At 39.0% G+C, this 24192-nt stretch overlaps 1 protein-coding gene across 7 annotated transcripts in view; it reads left to right on the forward strand.

Annotated features, from left to right (window-relative positions):
* GALNT13 (polypeptide N-acetylgalactosaminyltransferase 13) overlaps window positions 1–24192 on the forward strand; it is a 492985-nt gene that overhangs the window by 275882 nt on the left and 192911 nt on the right. For 6 of the 7 annotated variants that reach the window (XM_045032703.1, XM_045032702.1, XM_045032701.1 and 3 more), the window contains one exon: window positions 18489–18657. In XM_045032703.1, the coding sequence (XP_044888638.1) occupies window positions 18489–18657 (169 nt within the window). Of the gene's footprint in view, window positions 1–17174; window positions 17209–18488; window positions 18658–24192 lie in introns of those variants that run through there. The other variant, XM_045032706.1, reaches the window with a different exon arrangement.

The raw sequence follows: 24192 nt of genomic DNA on the forward strand, positions 1-24192 counted from the left end.
CTTAGGGCTTGATCCAAATCTCACTGAAGTCAATGGAAATGTTTCCATTGACTTCAGCTCATTCCTTTAATCTTTCAGGATACCATAATAATAAAATAACAGACTAGGGAGGTGGAGGAAACCTCTTTGTTCATCTAGACCATCCCTCTGCCCAAGCTAGAATGTTCTATATCCTCCAGTACTTTTGCCAGTGGATAATTTGGCCCCTCATTCAATTATTCTGTGTCTTCAGTCTAAATTCCTCTTTGTTTAATTTTGTCCCTTTTATTCTAATTATGACTCTTTGGCCCACCATTCAAATACTTATACAGATTATTGGTTTTCATAGTCCCATGTTTCTTATTCCATGTTTATGGATGGTGCCCATGTTTTTCCATGGGTCTGGACCTGGGTGAATAATTCATGAGTACTTCATTACATGCATTTTACCTCTTTCTGTTGGCAAATGTGTGTGTACACTTTTATGCAAACTTTCTTGCATTTATTCATAATTTTAAATTTTTTTGCAGATATTTTGCAAATAATTGTGATGCATCTTGTTCAAGAACTGTGTAATGAGCATTTGAGACTCAAAGTTTGAGTCACTAGGCTGTTTGCAGAAAGTAGACATAAAATGGAGACACTAAAATATTTGTTTCAAACTAGTATTTGTAGATGGATGTTTGTTTTTGATTTGCAGTATGCACTCAGCTGTATGTGGGATCAAGGCACTTACATCCACATGCAGCAGAGCTTCTACTGGTTTTGTTTATCAGTTAACCAAGCCTTAATATGTATTTCTTTTCAATTTTACCCCAACAAGGTCTATATTATTATTTATTTTTTGCTATTCCGTGAATTCTTCCAAACTGCCAATATCCTCATTGGGCTACTGTGGTGCCCAGAAATGTGTGACGGGAGGGAAAGACTATCTCATTCCTGGTCCATGCTGTGCTTCCATGTATATTCCCCAATATTGCACAGACTTATTTTGCCAGTGTAACCCATGATCCTTCTTAACATCTGTAACCAATGTGCACCTTCAACTCTGATTTATAGAGATCTTGTCCGAAACCTGATAAAACTACAGAAATTATTTCTGCCTGTAAGACATACATTCACTGTATGGTATCTCAGGCTATTGAAGCACGAGTCATCTGGTTTTCTTTCCTGTGATATAATGTAGATAGCATCAAATCTCAAGACTCCATTAGATATCAGATCGTCATTATTCACTCTTTGTGAATGCACCAACATGTATGTGGGGATGTGTCATATGCACCTGTATCATGAGCATTATGGATTGTAGACTCATTTTATTCAGTCAAGGGAGGGAGGGCAAAAATACTCCAGAAGTCCATGAAGTATGCAAAAATAAGGGATTTTTATTTGACATCTCATAAGAGCAAATACGTTTGGCATGAAAAAATACAGCTCCCTTTTTTGATTTCAGCTAATCAGCCTTCTCCATCTTTCTCAACCGTTTCCTTAGGAGGTTCATGTACGTAACAAAAAATAAATGATTTTAGCCCTCTTTTTTTGATAATTTATAGCAATTTGCCATTTTGGCTTCTGTGTGAGTTTAATTTCCACTTGTAAAAACAGATTTGAAAATCAAGACTAAAGTTGCATTTAGTACTTTGTGGAAAATCTGTTTTAGATTTTTTTTTTCTGCTGCTACATTTCATCACTACTTTCCAAATCTCTCTTGCTCTAAACGCTATTGCTCTATGCTAATGGCATGCGGCGGTACAGGTTGTTCTGTAGTTTTTTATGTCTTTCACACCCCGAACTGCCAGTTCATGGGCATATTAACTGATCATGTTAACTGAGGGGACGACAAGGCAGTACACTTCTGTGCTTGAAAGATTCTTATTTTCTTTAGATAAATTGACTGTTGCAGAATAAATCACCAAACTTAAATTGAATCAAGGACTTAAATATCACCTTCAATGAGGTACTTCGCTTGGATGCAACTTTAAGCATATGAATAGTATCATTAAAATTAATGAGATTACTTGTGCTAAAAGTTAAGTGCATAGTGAGGTATCTTCCTGAATCTGGGCCTAAAGTGCAATGTAAAACAATTATAAATAGTGTTTTGAATATGAGTGAGGCTAAAATCTTGAAACTTTTTATTTAAAAACTAATAGAAATATTGCAAATATTAGGCAAATGCTGCAATATATGTTTTTAAAGTAACTTATTACTCCATTCACACAGTGAGGCCAATGATTGTATATTTTTCCTGCAATGCATGTTTTGATAAATTGTACTTTCAGAGTTACATGTTAAAAAACGACATTGCTATAAATTTAAGCATGAGATTTAATTTTAACTACACAAGTCAGGTTAATATTTCCTTTCCACTTAATTATATTGCTTTTTAAAGAGAAGAAAAAAAAGGAGGGGGAATAAAGAAAATACTATAATGAACTGGCTACTGTGTAGGTGTAGACCTCTGTCCTCTACTGGATGGAATCTCAAACACTCACCTGTTGTCTTAGGGCAGGTCTACACTATGGGATTAAGTCAACCTAAATTATGCAACTCCAGCTACGTGAATAACATAGTTAGAGTTGACATAGCTTAGGTTGACTTATTGTGGTGTCTACACCACCCTGGATCCATGGGAGAAACTCTTCTGTTGATTTACCTTATGCTTCTCATTCCGGTGGAATACCAGAGTCGGCAGAAAAGTGATCTGCAGTTGATTTAGCTGGTCTTCACTAGGCCCACTAAATCCACCCTTGGTGGATCGATCGCCGCAGTGTCTACGGTAAGTGTAGACATACCCTTAGTTCCTGCATTGCTAACAGCTATTAGTTATTCTTTTAGCTCTAGTGACAGGGGTCTGTACTCTTGTAGCAGAACTATATGAATTCTCTTAATACTATTGCTATGGAGCTAGAGTGGCCAGGCTAGCATAAGGATATTAACACTAAAATTTCTAAGAGATCACAGATTTGTAATAACAATTCCCCCAAGAGCTGAAACCCTATTGGATCACCCTAAGGACTGAGCATTTGCACCCCCTTCCAAATCCAATGGGAGCACTTCATCTGTCCCACCGCATTGTTAATGGCATTGGTTTTATATTTTAAATGGTTTTTGATTCAGTTCTGGATGATTTTTAAATGTCAGTAAACCAGCCGTTTTCCTATAGTGCCACTACAGTAAGACTTTAATGGGGAGTTCATTGGATGTACTGAGAGAGAAAAAATTTAATAAAATCTGATGACCTGTAATGAAATATGAAGATTAGTTCTCAGGGACACAAGCATAAAATACCTTCTCTATAGCTGGCAGCATTATTAGAATGAAGCCTATGTGTTTAATCATAGTGCAGAAGCAGCTCAGGATTTATGGAAACGTTTGCCTGAACGTCTAATGTTGTTCCCTCTAACTTCCTTTCTTTTGTGCCTATGTGGAAGATTTTACATGGAAACTCTCTGGTGTCACTTTTGTTCTGTTAACCTTTCTTGACTTAGATAACTCTTTGCTGATAGTATTAAAATGGGTTTAACAAAACATCTTAAATGCCTAGTTTTTGGAGGGTCTTGGAAGCTCAGCACTCTCTAAAACCAGGCTCATTTCAAGTGTCTCAATTAAACTTGAGGCACCCAGTATCACTATGTAAATAGGTTTGTTTTGTATATGTGGCTTTTCTTTTAAGATAGTCTATTAGCATTTCCCTATGATCAAGAAGAATACTATATACATAAGGCCATGAAATATTTTATTCAGCGTTCAGCTTCAAGTTGCTTGTGCTTATATTAATTAGGATTCTGATAAAAGATTTTAGAAAACAATTTTTTCAACACAAGTACATGAGAAGCCACATGAAATACATTTTTGTTTCTGCCTCACATCCTCAATTTTTCTCTCCAAAATGATTGGGGCATCTGAAAATTTAATACTGCTATTAAATTTTTTTAAAATCAATAAGGGCAGTGAGTACAATGAAAACAGTGATTTATAAACATAGGAGTTGCTTAAAATAACAAGACTATAATGTGACTTTTAATAAAACACATACTTGTATTATGCGAATGGATTGGGGGCATTGACTATGCTTAGCTGCAAGTCAGCTATGGTTAAATGTTTAATAGGGACTAAAATTTGATGCAATGCAACCTAGACCCGGGGAAAGGCTTATAGAATGTAGAGAAGTCTACATGTATGTCTTCACTACAATTAAAAACCCACAGCTGGGCTGTGCCAGCTGACTCAGGCTCGCAGGGCTCGGGATAAGGGGCTGTTTAGCTGTGATGTAGATGTTTTGGGCTCAGGCGAGGGCCTGGGCTGTAGCACCCTGCAAGGTGGAAGGTCCTCTGAGGCTGGGCTCCGGCCTGAGCCCAAATGTCTACACCGCAATTAAGTAGTCCTTTATCACAAGCCCAAGTCAGCTGGCATGGCCCTGACGTGAGTTTTTGATAGGGCATGTCTACACTGCAATGTTACATTCTTAAGCAATGCATGAGATGCACATTGTAAAGCGACTTTTGTTTAAGGTGTATGCATCAGGAAAGCACGTTGTTTATGTTTAGGGTAGAAAGCCACACAGAGCAACATCTGACCAATCTTAGATGTTGTAAGTTGTGTGAGGGCACTGGTTTGGGAATCTGGAGCTGTACACTCCAATACTGTGGCAATGTATAGCTAGGAGCTAGTCTGCTGGTAGATCTACTTGGTGATCAAGAAAATTAAATTTTGTATGTTGGCTAGTGTAATTATGAATCTTCTTATTCTTGATTCCTATTAAGCCTTTGCCTCACTAATATTGTAGCAGTGAGTTCCACAGACTAACTGCTGTTAGAAATTACTGCCTTTCATCAACTTTAGTTAGGTTGTCTAAATTGCATTGAATGTCTCCTTCTCATATTATGAAGAATATATAGAAACTGACAATAGACTTTCTCTGTACTATTTTATATAACTGGTTCATGTTCCCTGTTAATCGCTTCTGTAAATAAAATTGTCCTAATATTTTTTTTCCTCATATGAAAGTCCTTTATACTGCTAATAATTTTTGTTCTTCAAGTATGTCAGTGCAGATCCCACTCTAGGTGGGTATGTGCCAACTGTGTGCAAGCTTGGAATGTGATAGCAGTGTCCCCGGGGGCTATGACTGCACAAAGCACATCCTGGTGCTGCCACTCAGAGCTTAAATGCTTGCTTCCATCATCCTGTCTCTACAGCTCAAGATTAGGGTTGGCAGTTTTGGTTGGACGTATTCCTGGAAGCTTCATCGCATGACATAATCTTTAATTAAAGGTTAACGTTTAATTCCTGGGCAATCCTGGAGGGTTGGCAACCTAGGCTTTTGGCTTACAGGACACATACTTACACAACCTGCAGGAAGTTTCTACGGTGTACATCATCTTCATGGTAATAAAACATGCATAGTCTACTGAGGACTGGGCCAGTTGATGGCATTATACTACTCTTCGTAGAATGAAGTTCCAGATATGGCACAATTCTACAAATCCACAAATCTCTGGAGTGGCCCCCTGGGTGATGTCAGGTCAAGGCATGCACATCAGTGGAGAGCTTGAGGACATGATGTGCTTGTCCATCTTGGCAGCATGACTGAATATCTTGCAACATTGCTTTTGAATGTAGTGAGCGATCAGAGGAAAGCCAGATCTGTGAGATTATGGCATTTTGCACAAAGTTGAACCGCTTTATGGATTTGGCACTGACAGCGCATATAGAATGCCTCTAGTTGCTTCAAGTCTGCCAGTAAGAGGGTCCAGGTTTCTGACCCATATAGAACTACAGGCAGCACACAGCTGCAGTGTTGGCTGCCCTCAAGAAAAGGGATGTTAAAAAGCCATGTTTTGCATATGTGTGGGCAGGGGTATTAAATCCCTCCTCAACCCATCATTTTTGTTCTGGTTTATTTTTAGAGGGCTTCTGTGTTACTCTCATTTTTGAGCTTCAGTTTCATTCTGTAGTATTTTACACAAGCATTGGGTTCTAATTTCAATCTGTAAAGGAAAACTGAAACTAATTTCAAGATTTAATAGGGAAGTGATGGAAGCATCAAGATCCTTCCTTTCTCCCCCCTGCCTCCTCATCACCTGGGGTCCTTGTCTCCCTCCCCCCTGCCCGCCCAGGATAGGGGGAAGTTTTCATGTTGAAAAAATAACCCTGTAAACAGATGGTGGATGTCAGATACTGCCCTCCTAGGTATGCTATTGGCTGCTTGGGTGGGCAATGACACAAATCTAACTTGTATCTCCTAGTAATTTATCCATATTGTATGGTGGAGACATCTTTTTTCATAATTTGTAAATGATTTGATTCTTGTGTGCAGATTTGATTTCCAGCAGAAATTATTCCCCCCTCAAATTTAATTCAAACTGTATATTGAAGGATTGAGACAATGTTCTGAAGAAATAAGTACAGTTTATGGATTTTTCTTCCTACCATGTAATCCTGGCTCAGTCACGCACTGGTGTGTGCTTCTGTGGAGCTTATGCCATTTGTGATACGCTCTTCATCTTCCCCTTCTTTTTGAGTGGCAGGCCTCTGCTCTTGACTAACTCCCCTTTGCCTTTCTCTGTTTCTGCACCCATACAGTGACTATAATAGGTTGATATCTTACAGTGATGCTGTAAGCATTTATTACATAGGGCAGATCCTCAGCTCATATACATCAGTATAGCTCTATGGAATCAATTCCCAGTTCACACCAGCTGAGGATCCTGATCTTGATGTCTGTACTGTGCTTTGAATATCCAAGTGCAATATAAATGCTAAGTATCATGATAGTTTTAATGTAGTGATTTCTTTGTGGATGTAAAAAATAGCTTCCTAATAGACTATAAATAAAATGATTGACAGATTGTGCAGTTTGCTCTCTTTACCCTGCTGTTTATAGTTGAGGGGGAAATGAGGGTGATTTCACACATTGCAGCCCAATTTGGCATGGTACTCTAGATTCACTGATTTTAATCACCGTTTCAGAGCTGAATAAGGAGGACTTCTCTCTCAGTATAAAACATCTTGTACTTCTCAGGGGTTCATGCCCTCTGTCATTCCAAGACCAAAAGGTTCTTTTTCTAGGTTCCATTATAGTGGCCACCTGTCCAGAATAGCTGACAATTAATTCACCACAGTTGCCTCAAATCCAGACAAGCTAAAGGGAATAGGAACTCTCATCCACCTATTCTACACACACAGGAACCCACAGACACCACTACATTAAGAGGATTCGGTTTAGAGCTTCGCTTCTCTGGAAGAAGTAACTGGTTTTATGGGCAGCTGGCTGCGACCTCTCTGAATCCTGGTATCTCATTACAGGGATGAGGGATATTTTCCCCAGTGTAGGTTGTGAAGTGAAGTACTTCTGCTTTCAAAAGCTTTGTACACAGTATCACCAAGGAACTGTGGGCCTGATCTAGTTATTTAAAGTCAATGGAATTTTTTTATTCATTAGCTTCAGTAAACTGTCTGTATCAGGTCCTTAGCATACAGTAGTTCTTGAAAATAAGGGAAGCATATTTATCCTACAGGTTTTAGTTAACTAGAATGGAAAGTGTAAAGGTAACCAGATATTTTACAATAAAATGTAACAAATGCAAAACCTACTCTGGCTGTTGCCCGCAAACTGTAATTGCTTACCTATAGCATAGCTCTCCAGTGAATGAAACCATTTGAATGTGCCTTTTATAAATTTGACTTTGATTTTGATGTACTTGTGAGAATTGGGTAAACAGCAGTTGTCAAATTTATTTATTCTGGGCTTTAAAAGTTCCTGATGGCTTTCTAAACTAAAAGCTTTGAGATGTCCTGAGATTATTCTGGAGACAGTTGCTGACCTTTATATACTGAATTCATAAACTAAAATCCAAGAGCATAATTCCAAAAATAGGGATTTAACATCTTCAATAATAAGAACACTATAAGAGAAGTTTAAATTCTGTTTTACATAGTGCACAAATACAACAGTCATATATTGTGAAAATTGGTTCAGGGCACAGTTCAAGGCAGAGTACAAAGTTCATTACTAAAAATATAAAGACAAAGAAAAAAATGATAATGATTTGAAAATGGAGTTCCAGGGAGTTCCAGGGAACTCTAATAAAGGAAAAATGCAAGAGGAAAAAAGGGAGATCCTAAGCAAAAACATCATTGTAAAATCAGGAGAAATGATATGCAAAGAAATAAAACAAATGAAGTGTTTTAAAAGGCAACTACAGAAAAATAAGGACAGTTGTATTGCTTATCCTCTGAGAAACATTATTAGCTACTTTAGTGTAGACCCCCAACTTAATCTGTAGGAAATAAGTCTAGGTGAGTAACTATATAATCCACTTTATATTCTGTGCTTTTATGAAAAATCGCCTTTATAATATAGAGATTTTCATATGGATTTGAATGGTGGTATAGAAAATCATAATACTGGTAAAATGGTGATGTATACTTTTGGTTTTCAAATTGAAGAAAAGGGGTGTGGGAGTGCTTGGCGCTTGATAAAAAACAGTAAACTGTGATGGCTTGTGAAAGCTAAAGCTTAAAAAATGCAAATGGGACTAGCACATCTATACCTCAACCAGTTTATTTAAATGTTGACCTCATGCATACCCTGTAAGTGAAACATAGCTAGTGTATTTTTATTTTCGAATGGCCAAGTTAAATAATATATACAGCTCAAAATACTACAAAACATGTTAAAAATAATTAGTTGAATAATGGTAATGCAATGGCTGTGTGAGCAAACACAGCAGTCATTATGTGAGCTGAACAATAGCTCACTCATCCTTGGATATTGGGACGTGTTTTATTGAAAGAACACACATTGGCTAGATTGCCAAGCTTATTCTCTGCTCTTTTCAACAAATATAATGGGATCTTTTACTCTCCTCTGTACAGCCACCAAAGTCCAGCAGGTTAAATAGCTTTTAAAAAGAACAGCACTTCTCACTGGATGAAACTTACTCACGCTTTGTGCTGTGTGTGTGTGTAAATGAGCTTTGTGAAAGGAATCTGTCCAAGGGTTGTGTGGGGATCCACAGTACAGCCCATGGCCCTTTTTCAGAGTAGCCCCTTAGCCGCCTTTACAGCTGGTATCCTAGGATGGAATGCGGGTAGGCCCCCTTCACATTCCCTGTGGAGGTGTTTTGACCTACAGACCAACTTGACACACATCCTTCCCTATGCTGGAATTTGTATAGCTTGCTTGGAAGTAGTCTAAATGTACTCATGGAGCCCAGCTCTATCACGTGTAGAAGAAATGGAGCTTCCTGGTATGCTTCTTCTGTAGGTGTTCATGCTAAGCAGCAGAACCTCAGGGTTTTCCCCTAGTTGGGTGATTTGAGAAATCTATTTGATTTGGTGAACTTCACTGACTGCAGTATTGCAGGTGTGCTTCAGACTTAGGTTGCAGAGAATGGGTATTAGCCCAACAGCTAACATTGGATTTGAACTTTCTGCAGGGAAAAAAAAATCATAGCCTCCTTATTAGGAGTATTTTCAGTATTGATCCTATATTAAGATTCAGTGAAGTACCAACAGCACAATAGTGACTAAATGCATTTATAATGGCAGTACAGTATAGTTGAGTGACGATAACCAGCATGTAATCATGGATTAATCATCTACCCACCTAATATCAAATTACCCCCCGTGAATATTTTTCCCCATTTAATGAACTAAACTATTGTAAGCAGTGAATAGAGTACAAGGTGGTGGTTTTGACAAGTATAGCTTTAGAATGGCCTGGGACCTCCTTGCCAAAAAGCCCACACTTCTCCAGGCTGCCATAGTTGCAATCAGCAGAGGTACCACAGTTGGAGTCTCCGTGGTAAAAGATAAATAGGACCCAAGCCTTTGGAACTGACTCTCCACTTTGTCCAAAATGGCCCCAGTCTATTGACCTTCAGAGCATACTGTGTTTCCTCACAGCTACAGAAAACAAAAGACTCTAATGGGAGATATTAAAGAGAGAGAGAGAGAGAAGCATTTGCGCTTACATAGAGCTCTGGATGGGTTTTCCAGACCTGAAGAAGTGTCACAGCTAAATAAAGGGTGGACCAGATTGTTTAGCAGAAATAGTTAAGGTACCATTCAAGGTGAAGCAGTCCATTAACACTCCTCCAGTCAGGGTGGAGGGGGGGCAGTAGATGGGGAGTGGGGGGGGGACATTAGTGGGTTATAGATTGTAATAAGCCATAAATCCAGTGTGTCTATTTAGTCCATGATTTTTAGAGTGCAGCAAAGTTATGAATTTAAACTCCCAGGCTCATCTTTTGAAAATTTTGTGCAGGTTTTCCCTTGAGGAAGAAGACTGAAATGTCAGATATAGAGTGATGGGTTTGTGAAAAGTGTTCTACCACATAACCTGTGGACGAGATGTTATTGTCTGTCATTTTTCTGTGAGTTCATTCAAGAGCATAGTAATTGTCTCATTTCACTGATGTAGTTGCTATTGGGGCATTTAGTGCACTAGATGAGGTCACCACATGTTGTGATAGGCATGTGTAGGACCCACAGGTGTGTTGTGGGGAGGGTTGATCATTGTAGCTGTGGAGATATGTCTGCAGGACTTGCATCTGTTCTGGCAGGGTCTGGTGCCACTTTGAGTTGGTGTCCGGGTCTGATGATGAGCGTGGAGAGATTGGTGTGTTGTTTGAAGGCCAGAAGAGGGGGCTCAGGAAAGATTTCTTTCAGGATGTTTTTTAAGGGAGGGACACTGGACTAGGGAAAGGAAAATTAGGAGAACATTAAAGAGTAAACTAAATTGTGTTAACTAAATCATGTGAATAGTTTGGGAATAAGGCCAACGGGCTTAATGGTTCATTGCCAATCAACTATGCATGCCATCTGAGTGTACTAGTAACTCAAACTTTTGCTATCTGCGTTTATGAAGTTCAAATATAGTCAAAAGTTACATGCTTGGTCTCTGGGGCTCAGTTGATGATCTATCTGCTCTAATAGTGCCCCTCACCCGACTGATAAACAATGTTGACGTTACTCTGGGAGGAGTCTTCTCACCCATTCTGCTTGCTGATAGAAATTGTTCTATGATATTGATTGTCTAGCAGAAGATGCCCTCTTGAGGGCTACAGTTAATGTCTACTGGATTTGAGACAGTTAGGGATTATTTCTTATAGATACTCTGGGCACAATCCATTTGCTCAAACATGAGAGAGAAGATAGAATCCATTTTGGAGCCATAATAAAAATAGATTTTTCCTGTTACAAATGCATCTGATTTAGACTATATATTTATTTATACTTTATTTTAAAAAGTACTAATGAATGGTGGTTTGCTTAAATACAATTTAAATCTTACATAAAGATTGAACATGGGCTGGCTTTGTTGCATTTTAACCACATTAGAGCTATAATTCTGCATGGCAAGAATGTGTTATCTAAGGATGAAATTTAATCTATTTTAGTCACAGTACACAGCATGAGTACAGACTCTGTAGGAAGTTATTTAGCTTTGTAGACCAAAAGCTACAATACAGCAAAATCTCTTTTTGAAGTTTTACCCTGATGCACTTCAATGAATAACTGTAGAGCAACAACAGATTGCGGTGGTTCTCCAGCTTGAAGAGTGTATAGTTCAAGCTTTCAAGAATGAATGTGCAAGTTGCAAGCCTGTTCTGTGCCTTATTTCTTAATTTATAATGTTCACAATGGCAACTAGAAAACATTGTTCAATAGTGTACCATGCTATTGCCTTGAAATTCCTGGATCCATCTGCTGATGCTGCTTGGGGGGAAGCTGTTTTGTATTGCTGGACCTTACCTGTTTCATAAATTGCTATAAAGTCTGAATTATCAAGTCACTATCTCAAGGATTTCCACTAGGTGTTAGTCTGTTTAAATACTAAGTATTTCTCTTCCTGTTAGAGCCTGGTGCTATGAAGTGAAACACCCTGTCGCAGCAGATAATGGAACAGATCCCACAGATTGTATTTAACTACATTTTAATAGGAGGTGAGCTTCTGCAAGGATAGGTATCAGGTCACTGCCAGTGACTATATCAGTGATAGGGCTGATCAAAAGTTTATCAACTGATTTCAGCTAAAGAAAAATTTTCATTAAATTTCTGCTTTCTGCAGAATTCTTGTCAAAAAAAAGCAACCTGAAGCAGGGCTGGCTCCAAGTATTTTGCCACCCCAAGCAAAAAAAGCCGGCCCTGACCTGAAGACCAAATACCTCTCAACTTAAATATTTCACTTGAAAACCAAAATATTTCGAGTCAGACTTGCTGCCATAGTGCCTAATGAGAACTGTAGTTTGGTTGTCTTGCATGAGCATGGCTCCTCAATTGGACTTCATTCCTCATGCTGTGCCATGGGACTCCCATAATGTACCATCCTCCTATCAAAAATGGAGACTATGGGACTTCATGGGAGGTGCAGTTCAACCAGTGGCATAAGGCACTACAGCTCCCATGAAATACAGCAGCAATATTTCCAAATTGAAATGTTTTGGATTTCAGCAAAAGTGTACATGTGTGTTTTTTGTTTTTGTTTTTAAACCACAAAGTTTCCATTTCCAGCCAGGGGGAAGAGGAAAGTGGGAAACTTCTGACCAGCTATAGTTCATGGATGATGTAACTTTACTGTGTTAATCATGTTTAAGCTTTTGAGCATGTGATTTATGATGGTGATTTAGTTTGGTGTTGGTCCTGCTTTGAGCAGGGGGTTGGACTAGATGACCTCCTGAGGTCTCTTCCAATCCTAATATTCTATGATGCTATGTCCACTGGTGTTCCTACAAGCCTGAGCAGACTCAGTCTGAGCTGGGTGCCTGTTCAGTTTATCATGTGCTGTCTCTCCAACAAAGCTGCTTCCTCAGTGTTCGCTGAACATTAGTTATGAAGCTGATCACATCTCCAGCAGGGAAACACTGTATAGTTCATATAGTACAGTACCTAGTTTACTGACTGGAACAGCCACGTCAACTAGGTACAGGTCCTAACCTGAAAGCCTTCTCTGCCAGGTAGATTGCATATTTCACTCCAAAGCATAATTGATTTCAGGGCCGCCGGGGGGGCAAGTGTCCTTCACTCGCTGCGGGGCCCGGTCCCCCAGAGCTGCTTCCATTCTGGGTCTTCAGCGGCAGGAGGGCCTTCCGCTGCGGGTCTTCGGGGCACTTCGGCGGCGGGTCCCGGAGCGGAAGGACCCTCTGCCGCTGCTGAATTACCGCCGAAGCGGGGGCCCCCCACTGCCAAAGACCCCAGGCCCCCTGAATCCTCTGGGCTGCCCTGATTGATTTAGTTGGGGTTGGTCCTGCTTTAATCAGGGGGTTCGACTAGATGACCCCCTGAGCGCTCTTCCAACGCTAATCTTCTATGAGTCAGCTATGAGTCTAAGAATGAGTATCTACTTTGAACTACAAACCTATGTTGAAGCATTAGCATTATTTCCTCCTGGCCTATTTAGAGGTATTGTGGACCAATATAGGTCCATTTCTTAGTTTTATTTTAATTTTTCATGGGGTGGAGGCAGAAGACATGGGTGCCTCTTTCCTGACCTGATTGCCATGCAGAAGGGGATGAGGACAAACTTCCTCCCTAATTTCACCACACTTGTAAGGAAAACTCTCTGCTATAGAGAGGAAGGAGACCACGGGCATGTGAAAACCAGCTATCTGGCTAGGTATATGCCCCACCCACCTCTCTGGTGGCAAAGGGATATGAACACTTTGAAGACTTGCTACAATATATTCACTCTGCCATTTCCCAAGATAGCCCTACTCAGACTGGGGGATTCATCCTCTCCCCCTTTCCGTTTATGCTACATTTGTGGGGATGAGGCAGTTTATCTTGCTCCTTCCTTTGCCCTGAATGTTTTCCTCCCCTGGTTTCTTAAGTCTTGCTTCATTCTATGGCCAGTTTCATGCTGCTGTGTAGAGCAGTGGTTCTCAAACTTCGTTGTACGGCAACCCCCTTCTGACAACAAAAAATACTACATGATCCCAGGAGGGGCAATCAAAGCCTGAGCCCCACTGCTCCAGATGGGGGGAGGGTGGAGAGGGCAAGGCCAAAGCCTAAGCCCCACCGCCTGGGGTGGGGTAGGGGAGGCCAAAGCCAGGGCTTCAGCTTCAGCTCTGGAGGTGAGGCTCAGGGTTTGGCCCTGGGCCCCAGCAAGTTTAAGACGGCCCTGGCAACCCCATTAAAACAAGGTCCCGACCCACAGTTTGAGAACCATTGGTCTAGAGAAAGGCTATACTCTCTGACGTCTTCAGCAAACAGGTGACAGAACTTATTCCAGTAAGAAGGGTGGGAGGAAGGGATTCTGAGGCTGTGTAAAAACTGTACCATATTACAATTCTTAAATACACGATTTGATTTAAAGAGTCTGACCCTCTCTTTTCTCCAAAAAGTAAGGGCCAAGGATACAGCAGTGGCTGTCCAACATTAGTGGCTACCATCATAAATATTTTACTTGCTTTTTATAATGCAGTGAGATGTTTAAAGCACGATGAAAAGTTAACAATAAATAATGTGGCTGCTGGTGGGGTGAGATTGCCAAATGCTGTTCAGGGAGAATTAAAAGAGCAGAACAACATACATGACCACTTCTTCCTCTCTTGTCGGCTAAGTGTATTTTCCAAGGTAAAACCCAATGATTAGGAAGCATATAGAGCACTATAATTTCTTATCATTCCTTCTGCAGAGCCAGATCTAAAGAACCAGCAACTGCCCAGACTCAGAAAAACCATTTTATAAATGTCAAATGAGCATTTAGTAGCAGTTCCGGTGCATAGTGTATTTAGCTCTAGGGAGGATGCTGCTGACCCTAATGCACGTTAAACAGTGAGCCTGTCACATGCACATAGAAACAGGAAACTTTATGGAGCAGACCTAAAATTTCAGAATCACCACTTGCAGTTCTAAAGTGGCCCCAGTTTTAAGAATCCCTCTGATTTCATTTTAGGTCACAGTCACAGTGAAACCTAATGTAATTCTTCCTCTTGCAATGTATAAATGTGCTGATATTGATCAAAATGGGCATAATAGATGGATTCTTTAAAATGAGTTGTACTACATTCTTTGTTCAATTAAAGTGTAAACTAGAACTGGGGAGACGAGATTTCTGTGGTGTGGTCAAATGCTATGTACGCTATCTGTCGTCCATAATATATATATAAAAAAGCCAAACTTCTAAGCTCATTTCTATTAAATTTACTGAATAAGGACTAATGTCTAATTTGTTTAGTGCACCCATCATTCTCCAGTCTGCTCAGAAGTCCTTCATCTCCTGTGGAACAATGATGATTTGGAAAGGCTTTTACAGGTGTTTGTTTTCTTTGTTGCAAGCATGAGCAATTTTAATGAATAATTGGCTACAGAGGCTCTGATAAGTAACAGCTTCCTCCAGGCATTTATGCTCTGTGTTTTTTGTTTTTTGTTTTTTTTTTCCAAAACCAATCCAGTTCATTCCAGTGCTAAGGAACTGAAAACACGAACAGACAAATAGAAATGGGAACCTTTTGAAAAGTAAGCCACTGTATTCTCTGAAAAATATTGGGAGATCCATGTGGATATTGGAATACTGCAAATACTGCACAGCCTGCTGAGGAGGAAGTCATGATTCATGAACTTAATTGGCAAACTAAGCATGAAGATAGTTTGGTTGTATGTATGGGCACACAATATTTCTAAAGACCCCTATTAAATTCTGAGAGACTTTTTTCCATATGGGCAGTCCTATGCAAAATGGGAATGGTTAAACATCCTATAGGAAGGATATTATCACTAAATTGTATAGACGTCTAAATTATTTCTGTAGTTCCTATAAAAAGATTTAACTCCCTTAACCATTCCTGCAGTTGTGGGCTCCTACTCCCCCATAACATGTGACATATACTGAATATCTGTTAGAACAAGCATTAATCTACACCAGTTTGTGATGACTTGCATAACTCATTTGTGGCTTTGCCAGCCATGAGTAATGCAACCATCCCAAATTAATTCTATAAAGATATAATAGGAGATCACACTCTCATATATTCCATTTCTCTCTTGGTAGACTTCTCTATGTATCAGGGAATAAGCTAAGGTGGAGGATCTTTAAAGATTTTGCTTTTATTGATTTGTGTCACATTTTAAATGGCATGGTATAAATGCTGGTTTTTATGCTCATTTACCTACACTTAGTTGTTAGCAGGCAGTATTAATGCTTCCTAGTTCCATTTTTATTACGTTCATATTTTTTCAAGCCAAGTATGGATGGAAATGAACAGGAAACTGAGGACTAATATTGCATTATAAATTTCTGCAATTTAATTTGCAAAACTGGGTTGTGTGTGTTGTTTTTTTCCCCCAGGATCAGAAGCTAATTGGTTAGTACAATTAAATCCTTCAAAAAGCTTTGAGTGAGTTCATTGCGGTCGATTGGTTTTGTAATGGTTTATAGGACTGTGTTCTGTCACACAATTAATACAGTTAAGAAAGAGTGTATTTTTTTCTATTTTTATGGTTTAAATATTTCACATGGGAGTGGGGTTCTCACAGATAATTCTCAGGTTAATGCTGTTAATGGATAAGCTAATAGATCAAGCTGTTCAATTTTGGTTCAGTAAGTGGGACATCCTTTAGGACAGGGGTAGGCAATCTATGGCACGTGTGCCAAAGGTGGCACGTGGTCTGATTTTCAGTGGCACTCACACTGCCTGAGTCCTGGCCACTAGTCCGGGGGGCTCTGCATTTTAATTTAATTTTAAATGAAGCTTCTTAAACATTTTAAAAACCTTATTTACTTTACATACAGCAATAGTTTAGTTATATATTATAGACTTATAGAAAGAGACCTTCTAAAAACGTTAAAATGTATTACTGGCACGCAAAACCTTAAATTAGAGTGAACAAATGAAGACTCGGCACACCACTTCTGAAAGATTGCCGACCCCTGCTTTAGGATATCCCATTAAGCAGCCTATTTTATAGGAATGCTGTGGAGACATTCCTGGGATGAAATCCTGATCCCATGAGTGTCTCTTGGGAGTCTTGCTATTGACTTCATTAGGGCTAGGATTTCACCTCTGGCAAGTGAGACCTGGCTTCTGCCCCTGCCAGAGGTGACATCAGTGCTTCAGGGAAGGGTTCCTCTTCCTTTGCTTTTGGTACGGTTTCCTGAGATCCAGCTTTTTTGGGGTTGTTGATCAAAGCGGCTTCTTGTTTGTTTTCTCCCCCTCTCCCACCCCCCCCAGCAAGCTGGACAACTGTGCCCCCTGCACACACCACCTCCACTTAAAGGTGAGGTCAATCTCAGGTTTAGGAAACCATTTTTAATAAAAAATATGGCTTGGTTTCAGATTTTAAACAGTAATTGAAGTTGTTAAAATATTTCATTGTTTCTTTTATTCTGGGAAATGGCTTCTGAGGTTGTGTAACAATGTCTGGGCAAATTATGTCACACTAATATCCCTGGGTATTTTCTGATTAACTTTAAGAACTGACACAAAGTCTTCCTTCGCCAAACCTTCAAAACAAACCAATCCAATCCTGCAATCAAATGCCTGTGCAGATTTGATTGTAGGATCAGGGCCACAATGGCAATGTTTTTATTTGATTATCCATGTCGTCATCATCAGATAGATCTTGACACTGAAGATCTAGCAATTTTATGATGCTGATTGTTTTCAAAAGAATGCTCTTGTCTTTTGGATTGATTTAACATGCAAATAATTAATAATATTAGTTTTCTTGGAGATTTTTTTTTTCATTTAAATACACATTGAAGGTACATAGTGAAATTGATTGTACTTATTACATTGTTTGTCAGCAGGATGTTCCTTGCCACTCTTTTGTCTTGTATAATACGATGATGTAATTATATCTCAAGTTCAATATACTTTTTATTTTGATACTGAAAAACTTAGGTTAAAATGTGCTATATTCATTTTCTATGTCTTATGTACAAATACCTCTCATCAAATATATTATAAATATATAAAACATGTATTCTGTTTTATTGTATCAATACTGTAGCATAATTCACATTGGGATAATGTAGGTTTACAATCTTCTCGCTCTGGGATTAGTTTCTTTATGGCTAGAATATTTAGTAGCATGTACATAGCAGTCAAGGGTGACTTTCAAAAGGTTAGGAGTTTGGATTCAATTTTCATAAGCATCAGATAATTTGGATGCTTATATAAATCTCATCCAAATCTCTTGTATATGCAAAATTTCACTGGGAATATGATATTGTGACACATAATTGTTGTTCTCATTATATCTATCTATCTATCTATCTATCTGATTCATTACTATTATATGTGGTCTCTGCCAGAAACTAGAAGTGGGCGGAAAAATGTATTTGAAAATTTATTTATTTATTTATTTATTTTTTAAAGAAAAAGTCTTGATTCAAGTTCAGGTTCAGATATGGGTGAAATCTCAGTCTTGAGTGCAGACTTTTTATTTTTCTCTAAATTACCCCTTGTTGATAGATGCCATAAATCTCCTATTAGTGCAGAATGAAACCAATACACAAATATTAAAAGTGGGTATTTTGTTATCTTGTGTTACAGCTGTTATTTCAAGAAACCAAGAAGGACCTGGAGAAATGGGAAAGGCTGTGCTCATTCCCAAAGATGACCAGGAGAAAATGAAAGAGCTGTTTAAAATCAACCAGTTTAACCTTATGGCCAGTGACTTGATTGCACTTAACAGAAGTTTGCCAGATGTAAGATTAGAAGGGTGAGTTTGTAATGCACTGTGTAATTTTCAACACACGTGGCTCAAAAATCACACTGAGCCGTATTTTACCAATAGATATTTTCCTGGGATTCCTAATTGATTTCAGGGCATGATAGGGCTCAATATTTGATTATTTTCAGTGGTTGGTTGAAGAAGCTGTTTGAAAACATAATGATTTTATCATTTATATTCCCGTACTTACAAAATGCCTGTCAATGGCAATGGAAGTGTGTGTGGGGGGGGAGTGTACTGAGGAGAATTAGACCTCAATCACATTTCTAATGTGCCTTTTATTTGTATGTTTTTTAAATTGCTATCAGCAGACAACTGTGGCATGCACTGAACAATTTATACAGCACTCAGTTACCAGCTATGGTACCTGAGGGGAAAAACAGTCTCTCTAATCATTCTGGTTGAAACATATTAGGTGAAGATTTAACATGTGTATGCTTAATCAGAATCTTACTTTTTAAAAAAAAGGTAGTAAGAACTATTTCCAAAGGCTAGAAAGATGTCCTGAGAAGTCAGTAACAACATTTTTTTTCTCCAGTACCATCTCTACAGTTGTCTTCTAATACAAAGTTTTATGTATTAAAAAATGTTAGTGTTCCACATGATGTACCGGTAGTTTATGAAGTACTGTACAATGTCAGGTTGCATCAATCACTTCATATCATGGCATATGCCATAGCTATCTAATGTATGTTACATCATTGGGATCATAGTTACTTTTTTTCTAAGGGGGACTTCTGAATATGTTATAAAGTGTCCGTATTTACTATCTGAAAATTCATAGTCATCACACACATAGATAGCTCCTAGCACTGAAGCACTAATGGTAGAAAAGTAAATTATCCCGAGACTACATGATGGCTTACATCATAAGGTCTTTGTAAAGTCCTGACTGTTCTGATTACTGTAATTTTTATGTTACAAAAAACTTGGCTCAGATTTGCCATCATTACAAAATTGTCTTGAGAAATTTTCTGTAATGTGCTGGCTTTGTGGGTGTCAATGAGTGTGTTGCCCTCAAGTCGTAAATCCATGTAGCGGCTTTGAGATCTACGCGTGTCAATACCGCAACTCTCCTTCAGTTCAAAAGGGCTATTTTTAATTGAGTCAGAGGGCAAATATGCCATCCATTGTGCTCTGTGTGTGTGTATGTATGTATAAACGTGATTTATATAATAATTGTCATTGTATGTGGTGCTACAAGTTGTTGTGCCAAACAAAATTCCCCATTCATTGCTGAATGTCATGGTTAAAAAAAAAAAAAAACTCCATATGGTACCTGGCCAACTCTGGCAATGGTGTATATAGGAGAGGATAGGAGGAAGAATTACCTCCTGTCCCCCTAACATATTTATGTCCATATTTCCAGGAAATAATGGAGTTACTGCAGCATAAGCAAGGCCCTTCATTTTCAGTTTTTACCAATTTTTCCTGAAAAATTTCCAGGTTTAACAAAACCTTTTATTCAATAGTTACCAAGTTTTGGATCACTCAACTACATGAAAAATTGGATTAAGAAAATCCAACATATGACATTAGGTGTGATGATAAAAAATTATTCTATCTGTTACAGTAAGACAGTGTCATGGAAGATGCATGCATGTGTGCATATATATGTACCTCGGTGCTTGAGTTCTAAAATTAGAAGTGCTGGAACTCCCTGGACCCAGCTCCCTGCTCCAGAAGGGAAGCCTAGTAACCTGGGAATCCTAAGGCCTGGTCTACACTGGGGTGGGGGGGGATGTCGATGTAAGATACGCAACTTCAGCTACGGGAATAGCGTAGCTGAAGTTGAAGTATCTTTTTTCGACTTACCTCCTGTCCTCACGGCAGGGGATCAACAGCCGTGGCTCCCCCATCGACTCCGCTTCTGCCTCTCGCCCTGGTGGAGTTCCAGAGTCGATAGGAGCACGTTCAGGGATCGATTTATCGCGTCTAGACGAGACGCGATAATCGATCCCTGATAGATCGATTGCTACCCGCCAATTCGGCGGGTAGTGTGGACGTACCCTGAGTAACAGAGCTGCCATCTCTCCTTCTGGAATGGGCCTGGAAGAGGAAGAGGTGGAGAAGGCAGCATGAGGAGACTATGCCCTTCCCTCCTCTACCTCTTCCACTTCTGAAGCCACTCTTCTCTATCCGTTGCTTTATTTCTCTCTTGTCCCCAATATTTACATGGAAAACCTGAAGCACTGATTTTTTTTCTGTTTTAAAGTTTTTTTTTTAATAAACAATACCAATAAATTCCTGGGAAATCTTAAACAAAATAAAAACAAAAAATGAAGAGCATTGAAGCATAAAGCTAATGCAATGGAGTGGAAAATCAGCCCCCTAATTTCTTAACTTCATTTTTTGGATATATATAAAAAAGATACTATTTTTTAAAAAAAGGCTCAGTCCTCCTAAGGAGGTTTTCAACTGAAATTACATGCATGAAGGATTGACATTAGGGTCAAATTAAATTTTACAGATGTTGGTATCTATTTAAAGATACTTGTAGATTGCTGTCTGTAAATTGAAATCTGGGAAGGCCCCAGGGCTTCGTAACCTCACACCTGAGTTACTGAAGACAGATGAGAGTATTGTTGTACCACAACTGCACAGGTTCTTCCAGACCATCTGGCTCACTAATATCATCTTTGACTGGAAGAAGGGTGGTATTCTGCCTCGTGTTAGAAAAAGGAAATAAGGCTGGGTGTAATTGCCACTATAGATGTATTATCCTGTTGTTGGTCCCAGGGAATGACTTTGCTTCTCAGTTAATGTCTTGAATCAGTTCTGAACTTTGTGGCAAAGGCATGAAACTTGGGCATTCTCCTATTGACTAAATCTTTACCATGAGACAGCTTTTTGAGAAGATGCTTGAATTCAATAAGCCATGTGCAGCACTTGATTAATAGACTTCAATCAAACTTTGATTCAGTGCATCAGGTGAGCCTGTAGGATTTGATGACATGACTTGGCATCCCTGGGAAGATAACGTTATTAATAGATGATGATGATGATAATAATTAATAATAATGAAATAGAAAGCTGTGTTTTGAGATAATGGTAGATACATAGCATGGTTTCCTGTTTCCATGGGAATTCAAGGCTACGTCCTATCATAATCTTTGTTCAATATTTGGTATTGATTGGCTGATGGATAAGCTAGAGGAGGCAGCTGTCGGTGGCACTGAGCTGAACATCATTTTGCTTTGATACCTTTGAATACCTTGATGACATTGTCTTATTGGATCAATCTGTGAATCACTGTAGTTGATAGCTGATCTGGTAGGGCAAGAACCAGTACACTTTGGTTTGGTTATCAATCAGACAGAAGTAAGTTCCTGAAGGAGTAGGGTGACCAGACAGCAAATGTGAAAAATCGGGGCTGGGGGGTAATAGGAGCCCATATAAGAAAAAGACCCAAAAATCGGGACTGTCGCTATAAAATCGGAACATCTGGTCACCCTGTGAAGGAGCCTTTGACAATAGATTACAACCAACTCAGTATTAACCTGACCAGATGGCATACTGATCAGATGGCAACTGTTATGGAGTGCTTGAAAGTTGTAGATGTTCATATAGTAGCAGCCAAGTTCCAGTCCGTTCAGTGGTCTCTGTGGAGATGTCACGGCATAAAACTTACCACGAAGCAGTGGATCAATAGAACCCTGGTTATACCAACTTTATTGTATGACACTGAAACATGAGCACAGAGGAAGGCTGAAGAATGGTGGATTGGTGTTTTGATTCTTGTTGGCTTCATCAGCTGCTCCGTATTAAGTGGCAGCACAAGATCAACAATAAAGCTATCCATAGCGAAATCCAGTGAGTGCCTGCGTCAACACTGGTTCATTTTTTGGTGGTTTCCTTGGTACAGGCATATTAGGATGGAAGTCCTATTACAAAGCATGTTTACCAAGGACTGCCACTACACAGTCAAGTAATCACATGGTTGCCCGAAGCTTTGATGGTGTGATCGGTTCACCAGTGACAGACATAGACTGAACAGCCAGCCAGTCTTACGGACCTAGCTAGAGCTGGGTGGTACTTGATCTGCATGAGGCTACAACCTTTTTGGATTTGCAATGATGACGATTGGTTTTGTGTATTTGTTTTTGTTTGGGGGGCTGGGGGGAGAGAGATAAATCTTGTTTTGGTCACTTAAAACATACAGAAATATGGGGCTGGCTCATCTTTATCTTCCCCCTTTCAATTCTCTAGTCCTCATCTGTTCTTATATTTTGCCACCTAGATACTCTGATAGTGGCACACATATCAAAAATGTAATAAATTGCTACATTTGTTCTCTCAAATGACTTCCAAAGTGGATCCCACTTTTACCTTAGTATTGCTGGACCTTCCATCCCTATACAGACACTTTCTGATAGGCTACTCTTCTCTCTCTGCATTCTCTCTAGCTCTCCCTTCCTTGACAAGGACTTTTTCTTTTTTTAAATTATAAGATTCTGAGTAGTTAAAAATCCACATGCATGCCTGATCTCACACGCTTATTTGCATATAAATATAAAATGCTTCTCTTTTTTAATGAACATACTAAAAGAGCAACTAAAAGATAAATTAAACATTTAAGTATTAAATGTGTTCCATGTTTTGTTTTGATGTGGGAATTATAGGGTATCAGCCACCACATGAAAGCTACTATAGATAAAGATAAAGCTTGTCTAAGTAGTTCATCTACCCTAAGGCTCATCATTCTGCAAGAGTGTCAACAGCTGGCACATAAACAGGATCATTTCAGTTATGTTACTTTATCTTCCCTAATCCTTCAGTATCCCCTTAGAACAATATTCATTAGTCAAACTGATTGGCTGGTACTTATTACTAATAATTTAGTGCCTGATTCTGCAAATGCTCAGACACCTGAGTAATGTGAGTACTCAGGAGTTGATTTACTCATGTGAGTGTCTGCAGAATTGATTACTAGATTATTTAGGAAAAATGTGAGGCAAGCAAAATTATAAAAATATCAATTTTAAATTATTTCTCATTAAAAAAAATCATGTTCCTAGAATATCATGACCTACACTTAACTCTCAATTATTTTAGCTTACAACACATTTTTAGATAAATGAAAATAATTAAATACACACACATTGTCAAGATGTCTAAATCTCCAATTATGCATGCTTTTAAAATCTTCACTTAGCATAAATTGTCCTGCTTATATATGTTTGGTTTAAACATTAACCTCTCCAGCTCTAAGTGGAAATTTAAAATAAAACAAGCAACTCTCCCAGGCACCACAACACATACATCACTGCTGTTAGGGTAAGTCTCATGCATAAACCATGCATGTATGCACCTCCTTGAACTGTAGTCATTTGAAAGTCAGGACAGGTAACAGTTATGACAAAGCTGTATCAGTATTTTTTCCCTACAAGGCAATATTTCTGGTGATTGTGTGGTAATTTTTAGCAAACCATAACTTACCTTGTACAGTGATATCTGCAGTTATTGTGTGCACATGCAGATGAGCTTTTGTGGTGAAAGTAGTCCTAGCATAGTGGATTTTTT

Source organism: Mauremys mutica, chromosome 10, assembly GCF_020497125.1.
Source record: "Mauremys mutica isolate MM-2020 ecotype Southern chromosome 10, ASM2049712v1, whole genome shotgun sequence".
Lineage (NCBI taxonomy): Eukaryota > Metazoa > Chordata > Testudines > Geoemydidae > Mauremys > Mauremys mutica.